Source organism: Nelumbo lutea, chromosome 1 (assembly GCF_056320005.1).
Source record: "Nelumbo lutea isolate HS-2025 chromosome 1, American lotus-T2T, whole genome shotgun sequence".
In the NCBI taxonomy this organism is placed as follows: Eukaryota; Viridiplantae; Streptophyta; class Magnoliopsida; order Proteales; family Nelumbonaceae; genus Nelumbo; species Nelumbo lutea.
The window spans coordinates 39,837,735-39,854,501 of record NC_142684.1 but is presented as its reverse complement, the minus strand read 5'-3'; the positions used below and the strand labels follow the sequence as shown (position 1 = coordinate 39,854,501).

General features: G+C 39.1%; 2 protein-coding genes across 9 annotated transcripts in view; one reads left to right on the top strand and one right to left on the bottom strand.

The window, feature by feature from the left end:
- SRD2 (snRNA activating complex family protein) overlaps window positions 1-5,304 on the bottom strand; it is a 79,495-nt gene extending 74,191 nt beyond the window's left edge. Inside the window, exons 1-6 of one of the 8 annotated variants that reach the window (XM_088965346.1) lie at window positions 4,948-5,240; window positions 4,714-4,827; window positions 2,809-2,881; window positions 2,611-2,683; window positions 1,590-1,815; window positions 1,329-1,387 (exon numbers count right to left, since the gene is read on the bottom strand). In XM_088965346.1, the coding sequence (XP_088821472.1) occupies window positions 1,329-1,387; window positions 1,590-1,763 (233 nt within the window). In that variant the 5' untranslated portion in view covers window positions 1,764-1,815; window positions 2,611-2,683; window positions 2,809-2,881; window positions 4,714-4,827; window positions 4,948-5,240. Of the gene's footprint in view, window positions 1-1,328; window positions 1,388-1,589; window positions 1,988-2,610; window positions 2,690-2,808; window positions 2,882-4,713; window positions 4,828-4,947 lie in introns of all 8 variants that reach the window. The other 7 variants (XM_088965353.1, XM_088965347.1, XM_088965350.1 and 4 more) reach the window with 7 other exon arrangements.
- A 10,749-nt stretch (window positions 5,305-16,053) lies between these two features.
- Window positions 16,054-16,767, top strand: part of TEX1 (Transducin/WD40 repeat-like superfamily protein) — a 49,661-nt gene continuing 48,947 nt past the window's right edge. Inside the window, exon 1 of the mRNA XM_088963716.1 lies at window positions 16,054-16,726. Within this exon, the coding sequence (XP_088819842.1) occupies window positions 16,661-16,726 (66 nt within the window). The 5' untranslated portion in view covers window positions 16,054-16,660. The remainder of the gene's footprint in view (window positions 16,727-16,767) is intronic.

Genomic DNA, 16,767 nt, shown 5'->3' with positions numbered 1-16,767 from the left:
GGAATCAAAGTAACAAGACACATTGCCATCAAGAAGGAACCTTGTGCCGATACAGCAACACAAGCTGAAGACCCACCGTTACCCGTTATGGCTCCACCAAAGATAACCACACGTCCACATTCACTGAAATAGCCAAGGAAAAAGGAATGTATTCCTCATCCATGGCTCCTCTTACTCTCGGTGTACTTCATGCTCCTTGTCTATGATATATAAATGCCATAATTCTAGGATTATATGACCCTTCACAACTACTTGTTGGGGGTATGGATTCCAGCCATCAAAAATCACTTGGTTCCTAGCCATCCAAATACACCATAAGATTGTAGTAACACCAATAAAACTATTCTGATCAGTGGTGTTATCCTTTCAGTAACTGAGGATTATTTTCCACAGACATGCACTTCCATCCCCTATATCCCATCAATCACCTGTCCAACCTCCTATAGATCCCAATCAGACAACCCGTGCAAATGGATGTTGCCAAAACAGGTGGGCCTCTGTTTCTGCATAATCACATCCAAAAGAGCACTTGGAAGACCCTCTGGACCACCATAAAGTATCTAACACTGGAAAACTTCCAGATGGTAATTTCCAAATGAATAACTAAATTCTTAGGCATGTATGATATTTCCAAATTTTCTTCCATTGCATGTCAGCTCCGTATATTTTTCTCTGCTTCCCCAATAGCAGTTTGTAGGCACTTTTAACTGAGCATTTTCCAACCAATCCGGTATCCAAAACCACTCATCTCTTCTATTGATCTCTAAGGAAACTAGGATTCTCCAAATCTCCAAGCACACCCTATCATCAAATAGAACTGATAATAATCTGTCATTCTATCCCCCATTCTGCAGAAGTCACTCTTCAACAACAAATATATTCTCCAGCACTTCCGCATTCCCATTTGGAACTCTAAAGTAGATAGAGTGGGAACCTAGGGTGCATCCCCAAATTCTCACCAAACAGCAATCCCCAATCTGCCAACACATGCCTTCTTTAAATAGTGATACCCTTAATGAACACATTTCCAAATCCAAGAGGAACTCCTCTTATTTGGTCAGTCCCCCACCCTCCACTTCTTATTTTTGAGTTTTGACAATGAAAAAAAAAATCTCTTGTTTTTTGAATTAAATACAAAATTCACCCTTATTATCATCAAATCCTTGTCATTAATCAAAGAAACCAACTAATTTCTTTTGCTTTCATCCTTCATTCTAGAAATGCAATGCCATATAATAATTAAAAAAGGAGAGTAACATAATTAAAATGCCTTGATAACTCAAGCATGTTTGTGTGTGTGTCCAAAGGAATCTCCAGAATTTACTTACGAGAGATCATCCTCATCAAATGTTTGAGATGAATCAATAAACAACTCTGCCTCCAACATCTGCATCAAACCAGTAGTAACGAGAAACACGTTTGAAAAACTGACAATTATAATTTGAAAAGCAGCAGTTGGAATATTTTGATATTGAGTGCTCGCCCATAAACACAATATGAGCATCTAAAATCTAAATGCACTTAATACAAAACGAAACCAAACAGAAAGACAAAAAAAAGGTGAGGTAAAGTATTGGTATGTAATTTACCCGTAGCTCTTCAATTATTGAGGCTTCAAATTCGGCAATTCTGGTGATAGGACTAACCAGATTAGGAACGTAGATGGGGCCACCACGAGGAATAGAATTGCAAACATCATCATCCCTCTGGGATTGAGACTCAACAACCTCCATTCTAATTGAACTTTCACCGTTGCTCCTCATTTCTTCATTTCTTCTTTGATGTTAGACTTGTTAATGAGTTGATTGAGCAAAACTGATATAGATGCGCGAGGTACGGAGGTAGACAAATTCCCAAACTTAGAACTTTTGAAACCCGATTCTCATCAAGCATTATAAAAAGGGGGGCAATAAGAATATTCTTGGTTTTTCAGTTCATTTGAAAGGATTTTCTTTAAACACGTCACCTGATGCTGACTTGGAAGAAACTTGCAACCAGTTCAATAATAATCCTTTTAAAAACTTTTTTTGTTAAAAACATAACAAAAATAAAAAGCATCGCAAAACTTCTCCCTCTACCAAAACCCTTCCACCTGCGCCCTCTTCCAAAACCTTCCACATACACCGTCAACGACAGCAAACAATCAAGAGCCAAAGAACAAGTGAATCCTCAAAGACACGAACCATTGAGGGGAAATGATAAGACACCTCAATTTTATTTGCAGAGAATCCTAAAAAATGATTTTTTTTTGCAGCAAGAATGAGAATAAATTTTAACCTGTTTGGTTAAAATTTTCATTCTCATTCATTTTTTTCATTAATCAATAAAAAAAATCAATATGCAGCAACAACAGAAACCGAGATGAACAGTTGTTACTGTAAGTGGTACCGAGACAGAAAATAGAACAAGAATCTCTCATTTATCTGATAGTTTACATGTGTATATATATATATATAGAGAGAGAGAGAGAGTGGTGATGAGTCACCGATTTTAACAAACAAATTGCCCAGATGACCACAGTTGGTTATAACCGACCTTGGTATTTTAACACCCCCCCCCTCTCAAGTTGGAGATGCTTGTATGCCCAATTTGGACAAATGAGAAACTTACTGATATACAGAACCACGGATGGACGTCTCTCTCAGATTGGTTTTGTGCTGGTGCTCTACTACAGACTGCAAGTCTGCAACTTACGAAAACGAAAGGTATTTATTTATCAGAAAATAAACGAAACTAAAGATGAGATGCAGAGGGAGTCAAGGATATATATATATATATAGAGGAGAGAGAGAGAGAGAGAGAGCGCACAGAATAACAGATGGTCGCCTGTCTAACTGGTTTTACAGAATCACAGATGGCCGTGCTCTGCTACAGCCTGCAGCTGCAAAAACCCATCGAGAGTTTTGAATATTTTGATTGACGAAAATGATAGAATAAACTAGGTTTTGGTCCTTTTGTTTTCCCGGTTCCCCACTACCCCATTTGTTTTGAGTTTTATGATTTTAGTTAAGCGTTTTAGGTTTTGTTTGGGCACATAAGCACGGACGTATGTGGGTGAGTGGGTGAGTGGGACCTATTGGTATGGGTGGGTAAATATATATGATATCATTTATTTTATAATATATATTATACAAGTTATCACGACTCCTGAGCTTTCGAGGCAAATATTTTCCCGAACGAACTTGTCTAGAATCATACTCGAAGGGTTCAATTAGAAAAGATATGATATGAGAAAAACAGCTGACCAATAAACTGAAATCATATTATATAGCAAACAAGGTGTTATATATCAAAATTTATGGATGGATTTTGATTGGTTAAAACTCTTTCTATATCATATTTTCTGGGCATTATAAATTTTTCTTAGCTTTTTTACACCTTGTACTTTGATTAATGTCATTTAATTTTCATTAATAGTTATTAATTTGTTTAGTGCTAATTGTATTTTAGTTGTTTTGTTTAATTAGTGCTACTTAGGTTTAATCAATAGATTATTAGCCTACGTTGATTTTCATAGCATTTCATCTAGTTGTTAGATCTAACACAAGTTTATTTCAGTAAGTTAGCAAGTAATTTTTAGTTTGGCATGATCATGTTTCCGTTCTCTTAAATGTTTAACGTTGTCATGATCATGTTTACTCTCAAACCATATATTAGGAGGGGTGTTCATGTAGTGGAGAGTGTTTCTCTCTTATGTGAGATAGGGGTTTTTGGGTTGTCTACCTATATAGATCACCTGAATCTGGTTGAAGAGACAAGGACTATGGGCTTTATCATGCTGGCTTTCCTGTTCATTAGCTTTGTTTCTCAGCTCGTGAATGAGTGGCATGCTCTAATAAAATGTCTTCTGAAAATCCCCCAATCAAGAAAGCCTTCTTTCAAGCTTGGTTTGAGATGCATTGCAAAGGGTCTTATCCTGCCTTTCCTGCCAAGGAAGCATTGGTCTAGACTTGTACCAGGATCCTCCCAACCCAAAACAGGCCTAATTACAGTCCTTCCTCTAAGTCCAGAGAGACAACCGGAAAGAGGTGATGGCAGAATGCCAGTCGTTAACCCATTAGGTGCCATGAGTGCTACAGTAGTCCCTGTGTTAAGTCCAAGTTCACCTGGCCTTACTAATATTCAAGCAACAAGCACAGTGACTGCACCATCACATAACGAGAAGAAATCAGGTGAAGGGAAGCACTTAAAGGGGCTTAAATTGGAATCAAAGGGTGAAATGAAGAAGCTAAGAGCATTGGCAAAGGCTAGTTTTTCAGGGGGTCCAAAAGGTGGAGAGAATAGCAGTAGTAGCTACGCTCTAAGAGGGAAAAGCGTTCCAGATGGGGCATCCTACATAAATTCTCGAGCTTCATCTCCAGATGGTAGACACTGAAACTACAGATGTATTAGGCTATAGAAATGAAAATGCATTGGAGTTCATTCTTCCTAGTTCAGTGTACATATTTTCAGGTTTTATCCCAATAGTTTACAGTTCTGTTATATATCAAAAAATAGCTTACAGTTCTGTTACAAACCTAATGTCTGGGGAACACCAAAGCTTCGGAATTAATCATTTTGTTTTCCTCGAGGAAAGTAGCTATTTCCGAGGAATTAAAAGATTGAAAATTAGCTAAATTTCAAGCATCCTACATAGATGATCTTGTTGCATATAAAATTTCCTTGAATGACAAACAATAAAAAGTACAGAGAGAAGATGGAAGTAAAGACAGCCAAAGTTGGGACCAACTCGGATGGTGGGGTCTTGCGGTTCGGATGCCCTGCTTTTACGAAATGGTAACAAGTTACAGACGATGAAATGGTGAACCATAAGGACATTTGTTAACCCTGATTGATAACCATCACGAAAAGAGAAATGTTCAGTGAAAACACTATCCATTACCAGCTTCGGTGTTAGGGATGAAAGCAAAGTAACTGAAGAAGACAGTTCAGCATCGAAGAACTTACAAATGCCTGGCGACAGAGAGAAATTGTCTGAAGAGAATTAGATGGTCCTCGGACAACGTCAGTGGTGAAAAGTGGCATGGGAGGACTGAGGATCCAGAGGCGGCTGGCCGGAACCGGATCGAAATCGAATGAAAGCATAATCAGGCGAGAAAATCATTTCGGAGAACAATAGAGGATTCGGAGATGGAAGGAAGTTTTAGTGCCATTAGAAGTGGAGAGGGTTTGAATGGCGTTCAGGAGAGAGCAGAGCAGAGCGGGCCTCTTTCAAGTAGAACCTAGAGGTAGAGGAGAAGGGTTGATTCGGGCTGGAATCCGATATATCTGTGTTTCGGGCTGTGGGACCAATCACAATGCATTAATCCCCTACGCTACGGGGGACCATAAGTTGTGGGCAGACGGGGGCATTATGATTGGTCCCACAGCCGGAAACACAGTTCTAAGTTAAGCTAATCCGTTGCATGATGGAGAATTGGACTATCCGAAGTACAGAGCGAACAACTGAACAAGTGCAGCAGATCCGGACTCGGCTGAAGCTAAAGTAGGGCTGCAAACGGATCCGATCCTTATCCATAGGATTCGAATCAAATTGGGACTGCAATCAGATATTAAATGCTATTAATAAATTAAATTAAAAATGATTAAAATATTATATATTATTAAAAAAATAAATTAAAATTGGCTATAATATTGTATTTCTTTAACAAAATAAATCTGAAAATAACTTGTATGAAAGTTAAAACTATGATAGATTAACAAAAATACAACAATTAAATCAAATTTAATGATACACACTATGAATTTTTAAGTATTTATGAACATATATATTTAAATTGAATAGAATCAGATATTATCGAATTGGGCAGGGGTGGATTCATATTCGATCCAATTATAATCAGATCAAATTCGAATCACCTTTTAATGGGATCGAAATTTGAACTTGGAAAATGGGACACTGTTTTCAACCTCATGCTAACGTTGGATTGATCCACGCCATTCAGTTCATCCAAATCGGGCCTTATCAAACTGCTTAGTCTACTTGGCATTATTCAATCTAAGTCAAGCTCTTACTCTCAAGTCATGGATCACCAACATCAAGTTTCATCTCTCCTACCAAGTCATACACTTACACTACAATACAATACGACACCTTATATTGGGATACAATAAGATGTGTATCCTTTTAATCATATCCATTGGTCCAATATGCCACCTTATACAATGCACACTAATATAAAAGCGTATTGAACAAATATTTTTAACTTTTATTAATTTTAATGTGTATATGCAATTAAATAAATAATATATATTTATACTCAATAACTCCAACTACAAATTAAAAAGAATAATATTCAAAATTAGTATTTCAAAAGCTAATAGAATAAATAATTTATTAAATCACATGTATATCAACATATGATTTGTAATCTCAATAAATTTATACATTATTTTAATAATAAAATCATTATTTTACTATTTAAGTTTTTTAAATTTGCACATGATATGTATCTTTAAATTTTTAATATATTTTAAGATAATATTATATATTTTTTGCAAATTATTAATTGATATTTCAATTTGCATTTTATAATAACATATTTGTTGTTTACAAAAAAATATTGTTTACCAAACATTTGAGAATTAGGGCCCATCTGGTTTGCAAGAATAGGGATCTAGAATCGGAATCGGAATGGTTCAACTATTTGGTTGGACAGAAACAAATCTCATTCCCATTCTTGGTGGAATGGCATTCCCCCCATGAGGGAATGATCATTCCCTCCCCCTCCCATGGGAATGAGAATCCATTCAAACCAATTCTGATTTTGATTCCGATTCCAAACCGAACCAAACAGGTGAAGGAAATAGACCATTCTGATTCCTATTATGAACCAAACAGACCTTTAATCTTTTTAAATTGACCTTTTTGTTTATGTTAAAAATTAAAAATAGTAAAATATAAAAGATTGATATGATAATTCAAATATAATAGTTGCATATACTTTGTGCATGTATTAACTTGTAAAAATATATATAAGATGTGCATTAAACTCTTGATCAATGTATCATCAATAAAATTCTATGATATCTATGCACTTAAAATATATATTTACTATGTATTTATACATTACTTGTGGTTATTTTGACATTAAATTTAATGTTATTAATATATTTATGGAATTTGTATGCATTTTCTCTAATGCTTCCAACCATTTCCACTTTTTTTGTCTATATCCATATGTTTTTCAAAGCTTCTTTGTATCCCTATCTGAGTTGTTTGATACAATACCCAATAATGACACTTGATCCTTGCATATATCTAATACAATTTTTGAATTAAGATTAGGTTTTTTCTTAATCTTTAGCAATTTATAGATCTCTTGGTGAAATTATCATGTAATACCTATACCCATTTTGCTTATTGTTATGTATTAACTCATAAACTATTAAAGCATGTATTTCTTATATTCTTATACCATTTCTATAGACTTAAAATTAGTGTTATTCATGTGTTCTTTAGACTTATTTGAACTTCCAAATGTCATATCCATTTGTATCTTTTTGCATCATATCTAGGGGTGGCAATTTTTCTTCATAAATTTTACCGATGATTATTCTCAATATGGTTACGTGTAACTAATGAGACATAAGTCTAAATCCTTTGAAAAGTTCAAAGATTTAAACAACAAGTCGAGAAACAATTGGAGAGACATATCAAAACCCTTCGATTAGATCTAGGATGTGAATATTTCTCCTTTTGGGGGCATGCATTGCATATTGCAATTTGAGTGTTCAACCGGATTTAAACCGAATTGGTTCCAAAGACTTTATAAACTATGGACTAACAAGAAACCAAGTATAAGACACTTGAAAATATGGAGTTGGCCAGCACACATCAAAAGGACAAATGCGCACAAAATATGGAGTTGGTATGTCGAGCTTTACGCTTGTAAATATTTTATGGAATTAATGAAAAGCACTTTTTTTGTTCCAAGCTTGTGTACTTTGCCCTTCTTTTTTTTTACTTTGTTGAACCAAGTTGTAGGCCTTGGTCTTAACTTGGGCGTGGTCAGGGGTAGCCGATATCTTCAGTCTTCGGCTTTCCTAGCCGAATTGCTTTTTGAGATCTCACCACTTGGAGGATGCTCGGCGGCACTTGGTCTTAGGGAACTTCGCGCTCTTCATATGCTAGCCATTCCTCAGCTAGCTCTAATTTGGCGACTTGTCAGTTGGGTCTGTGGAGTTCGGTGACCACCCTCTTGCATTGGAGGTGGGAGGGTTTTTCCCCACTTTGGGCTCTGGTCGTCAACTGGATTGATGAGTTATGTGCCGTTAGGCTAGAGTGTTGCTATGCATGTGTTGACCGAGTCAATGCGCGGGCATTCCAGTCGTTTAGAGTTTGGTTGGATGGCATGTGTTGCACGACGTGCATTGCGTGGTATGTCATGCATTGTGTGTTGTGCAATTAGTGTTGAACAATTGACTACCAAAAATTCTATATTTATTGATGTTGGACTATTGGTTGTACATTCTTAGGTTCCCGGTATTCTAACTTCTTGGTACAGGTCTTCCGTCGAGGTCTTCTAGTGTGTAGGTACCGGGTCCAAGGATTTTGGTGACCCTGTACAGTGCTTCCCAGTTCAGTCTGAGCTTTCCTTCCCCTGGCATAGGTACTATGACTTAGCAAAGAATGAGGTCACCGGTCTTGAACTCTCTTCTTCGGACCTTAGAGTCGTACTACTTGGACATTCTTTGTTGTTGTGTTGCTATCATGAGGTATGCTCGGTCACGTACTTCTACCAGGTTGACCTTTGTGCGAAGGTCTTCATTGTTCTGCTCCTTGTCATAGAACTCGATTCAAAGAGTTGGCGAGTCTATCTCTACGAGGATCATGGCTTCGGCTCCATAAGGCTGAAGGGCATCTCTCCTGTGGCTGTTTATGGTGTAGTTCTGTAAATATTGTACTATTAGGTCCATTCAGGATGGACCCTGCTAAACTAGAAGAATGAGGAAGGTCATTGGTGCAATGCTGGGCTGGGCCAACATGTCCATCCGCACTGTTGAGTAGAATTCAATTTGTGGTGAGCTAGCTAGCTTCGTGTGTGCATCATCTCAGATGTTTTCAACTTGAGGGATCTGTTGTATAGTAAAATGTCCAAGCTGTTGGATGAGCTTTTGCACCCTTTACAGGTAACTCGTCATGGTCGGAGTCCATGTCTCAAACTTGCCGAGAATCTGGTTAACCTCCAGCTGGGAGTCATTGAAGGCCTCGACTCGCCGGGCACCGAGGTCTAGGGAGAGTCATAGTTCTGCAATCAAGGCCTCGTACTCAACTTCATTGTTGGAGGCCTTGAACTCGAACATGAGTGTGTGCTCCAATACCGTGATGTTTGGGCTGAGGAGGATAAGGTTGGCCCCACTTCCTTGCTTGTTGGAGGAACCGTCCACATGGAGAGTCCATATCTATGGTACTGGGGTCGGATCTGGTGCTGTGAAGGTGCATTCCGTGAGGAAGTCGGCCAAGGCTAGTCCTTGGTGGTAGACCGAGGTGCATATTCGACGCCGAACTCACCCAGCTCCACACTCCATTTAACCAGGCAGCTAGATGCTTCCGACCTCTGTAGAACTTTCTTGAGAGGTTGGTTGGTAAGCACTCGGGCGTTGTGGGCATGGAAGTATGGCATAAGTTTTCTTGTTGAGGTGACTAGGGCCAAGGCTACCTTCTCTAGATTTGTGTAGTGGGTTTTTACACCGTCCAGGACCTTGCTGGTGTAGTAGATTGGCATTTGTACCCAGCCTTCTTCCTTGACCATTATTGAGCTAACCACCTTGTCTTCAGCTGAGAGATAGAGCAATAGCTCATCTTCGGAACTTAGCTTTCTATGGAGAGACGTCGAACTCAAGTACCTCTTCATCTCCTTGAAGGACTGTTCACATTCCTCGGTTCATTAAAAATCCTTTATCTTCTTGAGGTCCTTAAAGAAGTGTAGGCATCGGTCTACGGATTTTGACATAAACCTGCTGAGGGTAGCTACTCATCCAGTGAGGCACTGCATTTCTTTGTTGGTCTAGGGCGACTACATGTTGAGGATGGCTTGGATCTTCTCTGGATTGGCTTTGATTCCTCGCTGCAAGACCCTGAACCCCAGGAATTTGCTGGAACCGACCCCGAAAGCACACTTGGTTGGGTTTAGATTCATTTTTTACTTCTTAAGGGTGCTGAAGACTTCTTTGAGGTAGGCTAGGTGGTGCTCAGCCTTTTTGCTCTTTACCAGTATGTCGTCGACGTATGCTTCAACATTGTGGTTGAGTTGATACTTGAATACCTCGTTCACCAGCCACTGATAACTAGCACTAGCGTTCTTGAGGCCAAAGGGCATATCCTTGTTGCAGTAAAGTCCACGTTTGGTGATGAAGGAGGTCTTCTCCTGGTCATCTAGATGCATTTGAATTTTATTATAGCTCAAAAACACATCCATGAAGCTTCAGAGTTCATGCCGCGTCGTTGTGTCGACAAGCTGGTTGATCCTCGACATGCGGAAGATGTTTTTGGGACCGACTTTGTTCAGGTCAGTGAAGTCAATGCAGATCCTCCACTTTCCATTAGACTTCTTCACCATCACCACGTTGGCCAGCTAGTCTAGTTATTTTACTTCTCGGATGAAGCCGGCGTCGAGTAGCTTATGGACCTCCTCATTGATTACCTGCCACCGTTTTGCGATGAAGCTCCTCTTCTACTTCCTGATGGGACAGTAGCGCAAGTCAGCGTTTAAGCAGTGGGTGATGACCTTGGGGTCGATCCCCAGCATTTCCACGATCGACTAGGCAAAAATGTCGGCATGGTCCTTCAACAGCTGTATGAGGTCATCCGAAAGACGATCTTCCAAGAGAGATCCAAGTTGGACCTTCTTCTCGGGGTCTTTTTTGAAGAAAGACACCTATATCAAGTCTTCGACAAGTTGGCCGCACTGAGTCTTCAACTCGTTTCACAGGTCTATGCTCTCTGTGGTTAGGATTTCCGTGGCTTGGTGCTTTCCTCAGCAGGATGTCAAGTAGCATTGCCATGTTGCCCTTTGGTCCCCACGTGCCACTCTCACTCCCTATGGGGCCATGACTTTCATGGCGAGGTGAAACATGGAAATAGAAGCCTGTAGAGCATTTAAGGTCGGCTAGCCGTGGATGGTGTTCTAGGATGAAAGGCATCGAATGACGATAAAGTCCACCATCGCTGTGGAGGTTATCTCACCATCTCCAATCAAAAGGGGCAAGGTGATCTTCCCCTTAGGCATGAGTGACTCCTCGGAGAAATCCATCAGGGTATGTTGACTGGGGTGAGGCGGTCCTTGCTGATGCCAAGTTGTTCAAAGGCCTCTTCGAATAGGATGTTAGCTAAACTCCATGTGTCTACTAGGACACAACGAACATGAAGTTAGCTATCTCGGTCGTGAACACTAGGGCGTTGTCATGTGGGGTTTGGACCCCCCTGAGGTCATCGTCGGTGAAGGTGATTGGGTCTTCTCGCCCTCTCTTCTGTTCTTTGTCATCGATCTCGAGCAACCGCGTATATGCCTTGTGGCCTGAGCTGCTCTCCCCTCCAAAGGCCATCCCTCCTAAGATCACGACGATGACTCTGGCTGGGGGAGCTCGTCCTGGGGGTCCAGGGCGTGGTTTCTCCTTCGGTCTATCTTCTTTTATGTCATTGAATCCCTCGAGGTATCTGCACCTGATCAAGTCCTTGAGGTGGTGATTCAAATCATGACAATTATCGGTCTTGTGGTTGTGGTCTTGATGGAACTCATAATACTTGTCATGGTTCCTTTTGTTGCTTTGGGTTTTTATCCTCTTGAGCCACCTAACATACTTGATGTCACGGATCTGCATCAAGATTTCAGACCATGGTGCAGTTAGTGGCGTGAAATATCTATAGGTCGGGAGCGGAGTCCTCGGCCTCTAATCTGATCGGCGGTCCTGTCTCTTGTTGTCGCGATCCATCCTCTCTGCTTTGTGGTTATTAGGGTCCCTTCTCTTCTTATTGGGCTGCTCCTCCTCACCTCTTTGTTGCACTTGTGCTTCTTCGTCGTTGATGTATTTCTAGGCATGGTTCATCAATGCTGCCATAGCCTGAGAAGGGTTCTTCAATATGGAAAAGTTGAACGACGAGGGGCGTAAGCCCTACATGATAGCTATGACGGCCATCAACTGATTCAGTTATCAGATTTGTAGAGCCTTAGAGTTGAATCTAGCTAGGTATTCTCTGAGGGACTCTCCCTTCCTCAATTGCACTCGCATGAGGTTAGCCGAAGTCTTCTAGTGCTTCTTACTGGGCGTGAACTGTGCCAGGAATTGGCTCTCCAGCTACTCCCAAGAGGAGATGGAGCGTAGAAAGGGAAGAGTACTACGCCAAAGCCACACCCTTCAGGGTTGCTAGGTAAGCTTTGCATATTAGACCTTTGGAGGAGCCGTGCAACATCATCTAGGCTTTAAAGGCTTCAAGATGGTCATGGGGTCTGCATATCCGTTGTACCTTTCAAATTGCGATGCTCGCCAGTCAGCCAGGGGTAAGTTCATCCTTGATGTCTTGGGTGAAGATTAACTCCTTGGCAGGTTGGTTTTTGGGTTTGACAGGTTGGACTCCGTGCAACATCATCTAGGCTTTAAAGGCTTCAAGATGGTCATGGGGTCTGCATATCCGTTGTACCTTTCAAATTGCGATGCTCGCCAGTCAGCCAGGGGTAAGTTCATCCTTGATGTCTTGGGTGAAGATTAACTCCTTGGCAGGTTGGTTTTTGGGTTCGACAGGTTGGACTGCGGCAGGGGCCGCGCTCCAGCTCGACCAGACATTGTCTAAGCCCTTTGATTTTTGCATCCCTGTGGTCTTAGGCCGCAGTCGTGGTTCTTTCTTTCTTGGCCGGTAATAGGCAATCTTTGACCGAACTGGATTCAACGATAGAGACAGGCTATTGTTGTGTCCGTCTATCGAGCCTTTCCTTCATTGGAATCCGAGCTGATTGGTCTATTTAGTCATCACACACGTGGGACAAGATTGAGGAGCCCGATGTTCTTGAAGTTTGCCTTTCTTGGTCAAACCGCGCCTTACCCCTGTCTGCTCATCACTTTTTGTGGTCCTTTGGGTGAGGATCGGCTGCGGTAAGCATCGGGCAAGGGAAGGACGACCTGAGGAGTTCGTGGAGCTAGGTTCAACGTCTGCATCATGGCCAAAATTTGATTGACCTTTTGTTGCATCACTTGAAACTGGGTGTGGTCGCGGCCTGGGGTTGAGGTTGCTACTGAAACTCACATAGAGGGTTGTGGTGAGAGCGGAATCCTTGAGATGGGGATCGACCTGTTGAGCTTTCCGATGTGTTTCTTGGCATCATTTATTGATCGTTTCTTGATTGCGTGGAAAGAGAATTAGGAACATATTTTTGTGCGATTCCCACAAACGACACCAATTTGATGTTGCTCGATCTAAGGTAGTTCTTGAATCGATGTCACAGTCAGATAATCCTACGAATAATCCTACGAACTGGGTGGAGCTGAGGTGGAAGACGAAGTTGCACTTCAAGATCTGAAACCAAGAAAGCGGTTAGAGGCCTGAGGAGTTATCTCCGGGTAGGTAGTTCGATGCTTAAGTCAATCGAGAAAAGTGGGTGGTTGGGCCAAGTAGTTGGAGAATGGTACTGGTCTGAGTAGAGTAATGATATGAAAGTCAAAAGTTGGATCCTTTACCTTGAGTGGGAGGTACCTTTTTATAACTGAAGATCCGTGTCTTGGTCGCGCTTATCTTCATGACGTGGTGCTGACGTGGCCAAGGTGATGAGGCAGCCGTGGAGGTGACATGTGGAACCCGGGGCGCGACCAATTCAACCATATTCCAAACAGTTTTGGTAAATTGGAAGTCATTAAATTATTGGTATTATTTTCAAAAATGATTCCAATTTCAGTAATTTTGAAAAAATTAATTTCAATACTGAAATTGATAGTGATACTTGATGAAGATTGAAATTGTTGAAAGTTAATACTTTTATTGATAATATTACTGAATATTAAAAATTCCAATTAAGGAAATTAAATATCATAATATAGTACTATAGATTATTTTCAAATATAATCACTGAAATTAAAAATTAAATTTCGTAATTTATCTTGGTTTTTGGGAAATTGAAAACTCATTAAATTATTGATATTATTTTAAAAAACGATTCCAATTTCAGTAAATTTGAAAAATTAATTTCAATATTGAAATTGATACTTAATGAAGATTTAAATCGTAGAAAGTTAATACTATTATTGATAACATTACTGAAATTAGATACCATAATATGGTATATATTATTTTCAAAAACAATTACTGAAATTAAATATTCAAAATAATTTTTGAAAATTAAATTTTGTAATTTACATTGTTTTTTGGTAAATTGGAAAGCCATTTAATTATTGGTATTATTTTAAAACATGATTCCAATTTCAGTAATTTTGAAAAAATAATTTCAATATTGAAATTGATACTTAATGAAGATTTAAATTGCAGAAAGTTAATGCTATTACTGAAATTAAATATCATAATATAGTATAGATTATTTTCAAAAATTATCACTAAGATTAAAAATAGTAAAATTTACCAGAATTTATCAATAACCTATCAGATAATAAGTATAGAAATTATTATTTATGAATAATCATCATATAATATAACCAATAGTAAATTACTATTATTCAACAATAAATTGTCAATAATTATAAAAAAATTACTAAAAATAAACTTGGTAATTACTCTCATAAAAAATTAATAAATATTATTAATAAAATTCAGCAAAAATAATGTTTGACTTTTTCTTATTGAATTTCATTGGTTTAAATTTATGGGTTATTTGAATTTTGCTTAATGAGTAGTTGCTTTGCTTTAAATTTGTATATTTTGTGCTTTGTAGATTATTACGTATTGTTAGTTAAAAATATTGTTATTTGGAGTTTTTTTTAAATTTCATGATTGTTGTACTTAAAAATGTCAAATAATATAACCATAAAAATTATCAAAAATAAATTAAAAGAATTTATCCAAAAAGTAGTATAAATTATGATGATAATTACCTGGGGTTATCACATAATGTAAACACAAACTCATTACAATAATTACGAAGAATTACCCAATAATTATATTTATTTGAAAAGTTATAATTAGTCATTAAAAGTTAAAAAAAAATCATAAGAGATAGTATAAAAGATCTACTTAATACCACCTCATACATCGCACATGTTCCCACTATATATAGTTGGGTTTGGGTGGGGCAAGAAATAGAAATTTACTCCCCAACATCTCCGATCTAGTTTCACTATCAATACCCATCTCCAATAATTCAATTTCCATCCAAGTCCATCGGGTTTGGAAAGCGAGGGAGTTGGTAGGCCAATCCTATGCATGAGGGTATTTTTGGTGCATTTCACTAAGGGTTTGTTCATTTGTTCTAAAGTCTAACATGTGAAAATACAATAATTATAGTAAGAGGTATACTGGTATTGGTGAACTTTTCTTTTTTTGAACTTTAAATGTAGAAAACGTTGTTCTAAATTTTAAATTTTGAAAATTATCAAATATCTATTTTAACCCTATGTATGAGGTTTTTTGCTTATCTTTTTGGGGGTATTATTGGAAAACAATAAGTTATATAGTTGCATTTTAAGAGATAAGAGATAAGAGGAAATGAATAACCATTTTTCTCTTAAAATTAAAAGATTCTTCTTAATAAATAAGAATTGAGAGGATATGATCAAACCTTAGAAAAAGTGTAACAAAGGTGGTTATTTGAAGGTTTGAACTTTGAAAGAGAAACATCTACAACTTTTGACAATAGTTCACTTGGAGATATCTGTGCCCAGAAAGCAAGGCACCACGTAGGCCCATTTGTACATCTCAATGTGTATCGGGAACAATTCCCCAACTTGGCATTAGGAGATATTCTCAGGGGCACCAATCACGTGGCGGAATGACGGTGTGACATGGATGCAGACAACACCCACATAACGACAAGACCGAATCTAATCCCCCAACAGGATGCCAACAACCATTGCGGCTATACATTAGAAATACCTCGCCATTGAGGACAACTAGACAAGGGAGATGTTCTCTATGCGTGGCTGAGGCGGTTGTGACTGAAATCGGATTTGACCCTTACAAGAGCGTATTCACACCATTCACACAATCCCTTGCAGCTTTGTATTGCTGTAACCGTTCGCACGATCTTGTGAGAGAGCTCGGATCTTCTGCCCACAAAAATCCTATACACTCTACCCACATAAAACTGCAGCTTGCGAACATCTTCAGTATCTACATGTAAACATTCCTTGCAGCCTTGTATTGCTGTAACCGTTCGCACGATCTTGTGAGAGAGCTCGGATCTTCTGCCCACAGAAATCTTATACACTCTACCCACATAACACTGCAGCTTGGGAACATCTTCAGTATCTACATGTAAACATTCATGCGGAGATGCAGTCATATTATCATGTGGGCAGGAGATCTGGAGTCACTGAGCCCATTTCATTGTGACCGGTTGTTAGGATCCTGTGTTCGGATACCATCCGATATCCATAACTGCCCGATCCAGCGAACCAGTTAGCTAATGCCCCAATACTTTCCCGCTGCTGAAAAAAGCGGCGTTTCCCTCTAAAATAGGCGTCCATTCCCCATTATTCCTTTCATTAACGAAAGGTTGCAGAGATGGAGGACACCACTATACCATTCAAAAATCTTCACAGCAGAGAATATCAAGGTCACAAGAAGAAGGTATTCCCTCATCCGCCCCTCTCCCTCAATCATACAAACAC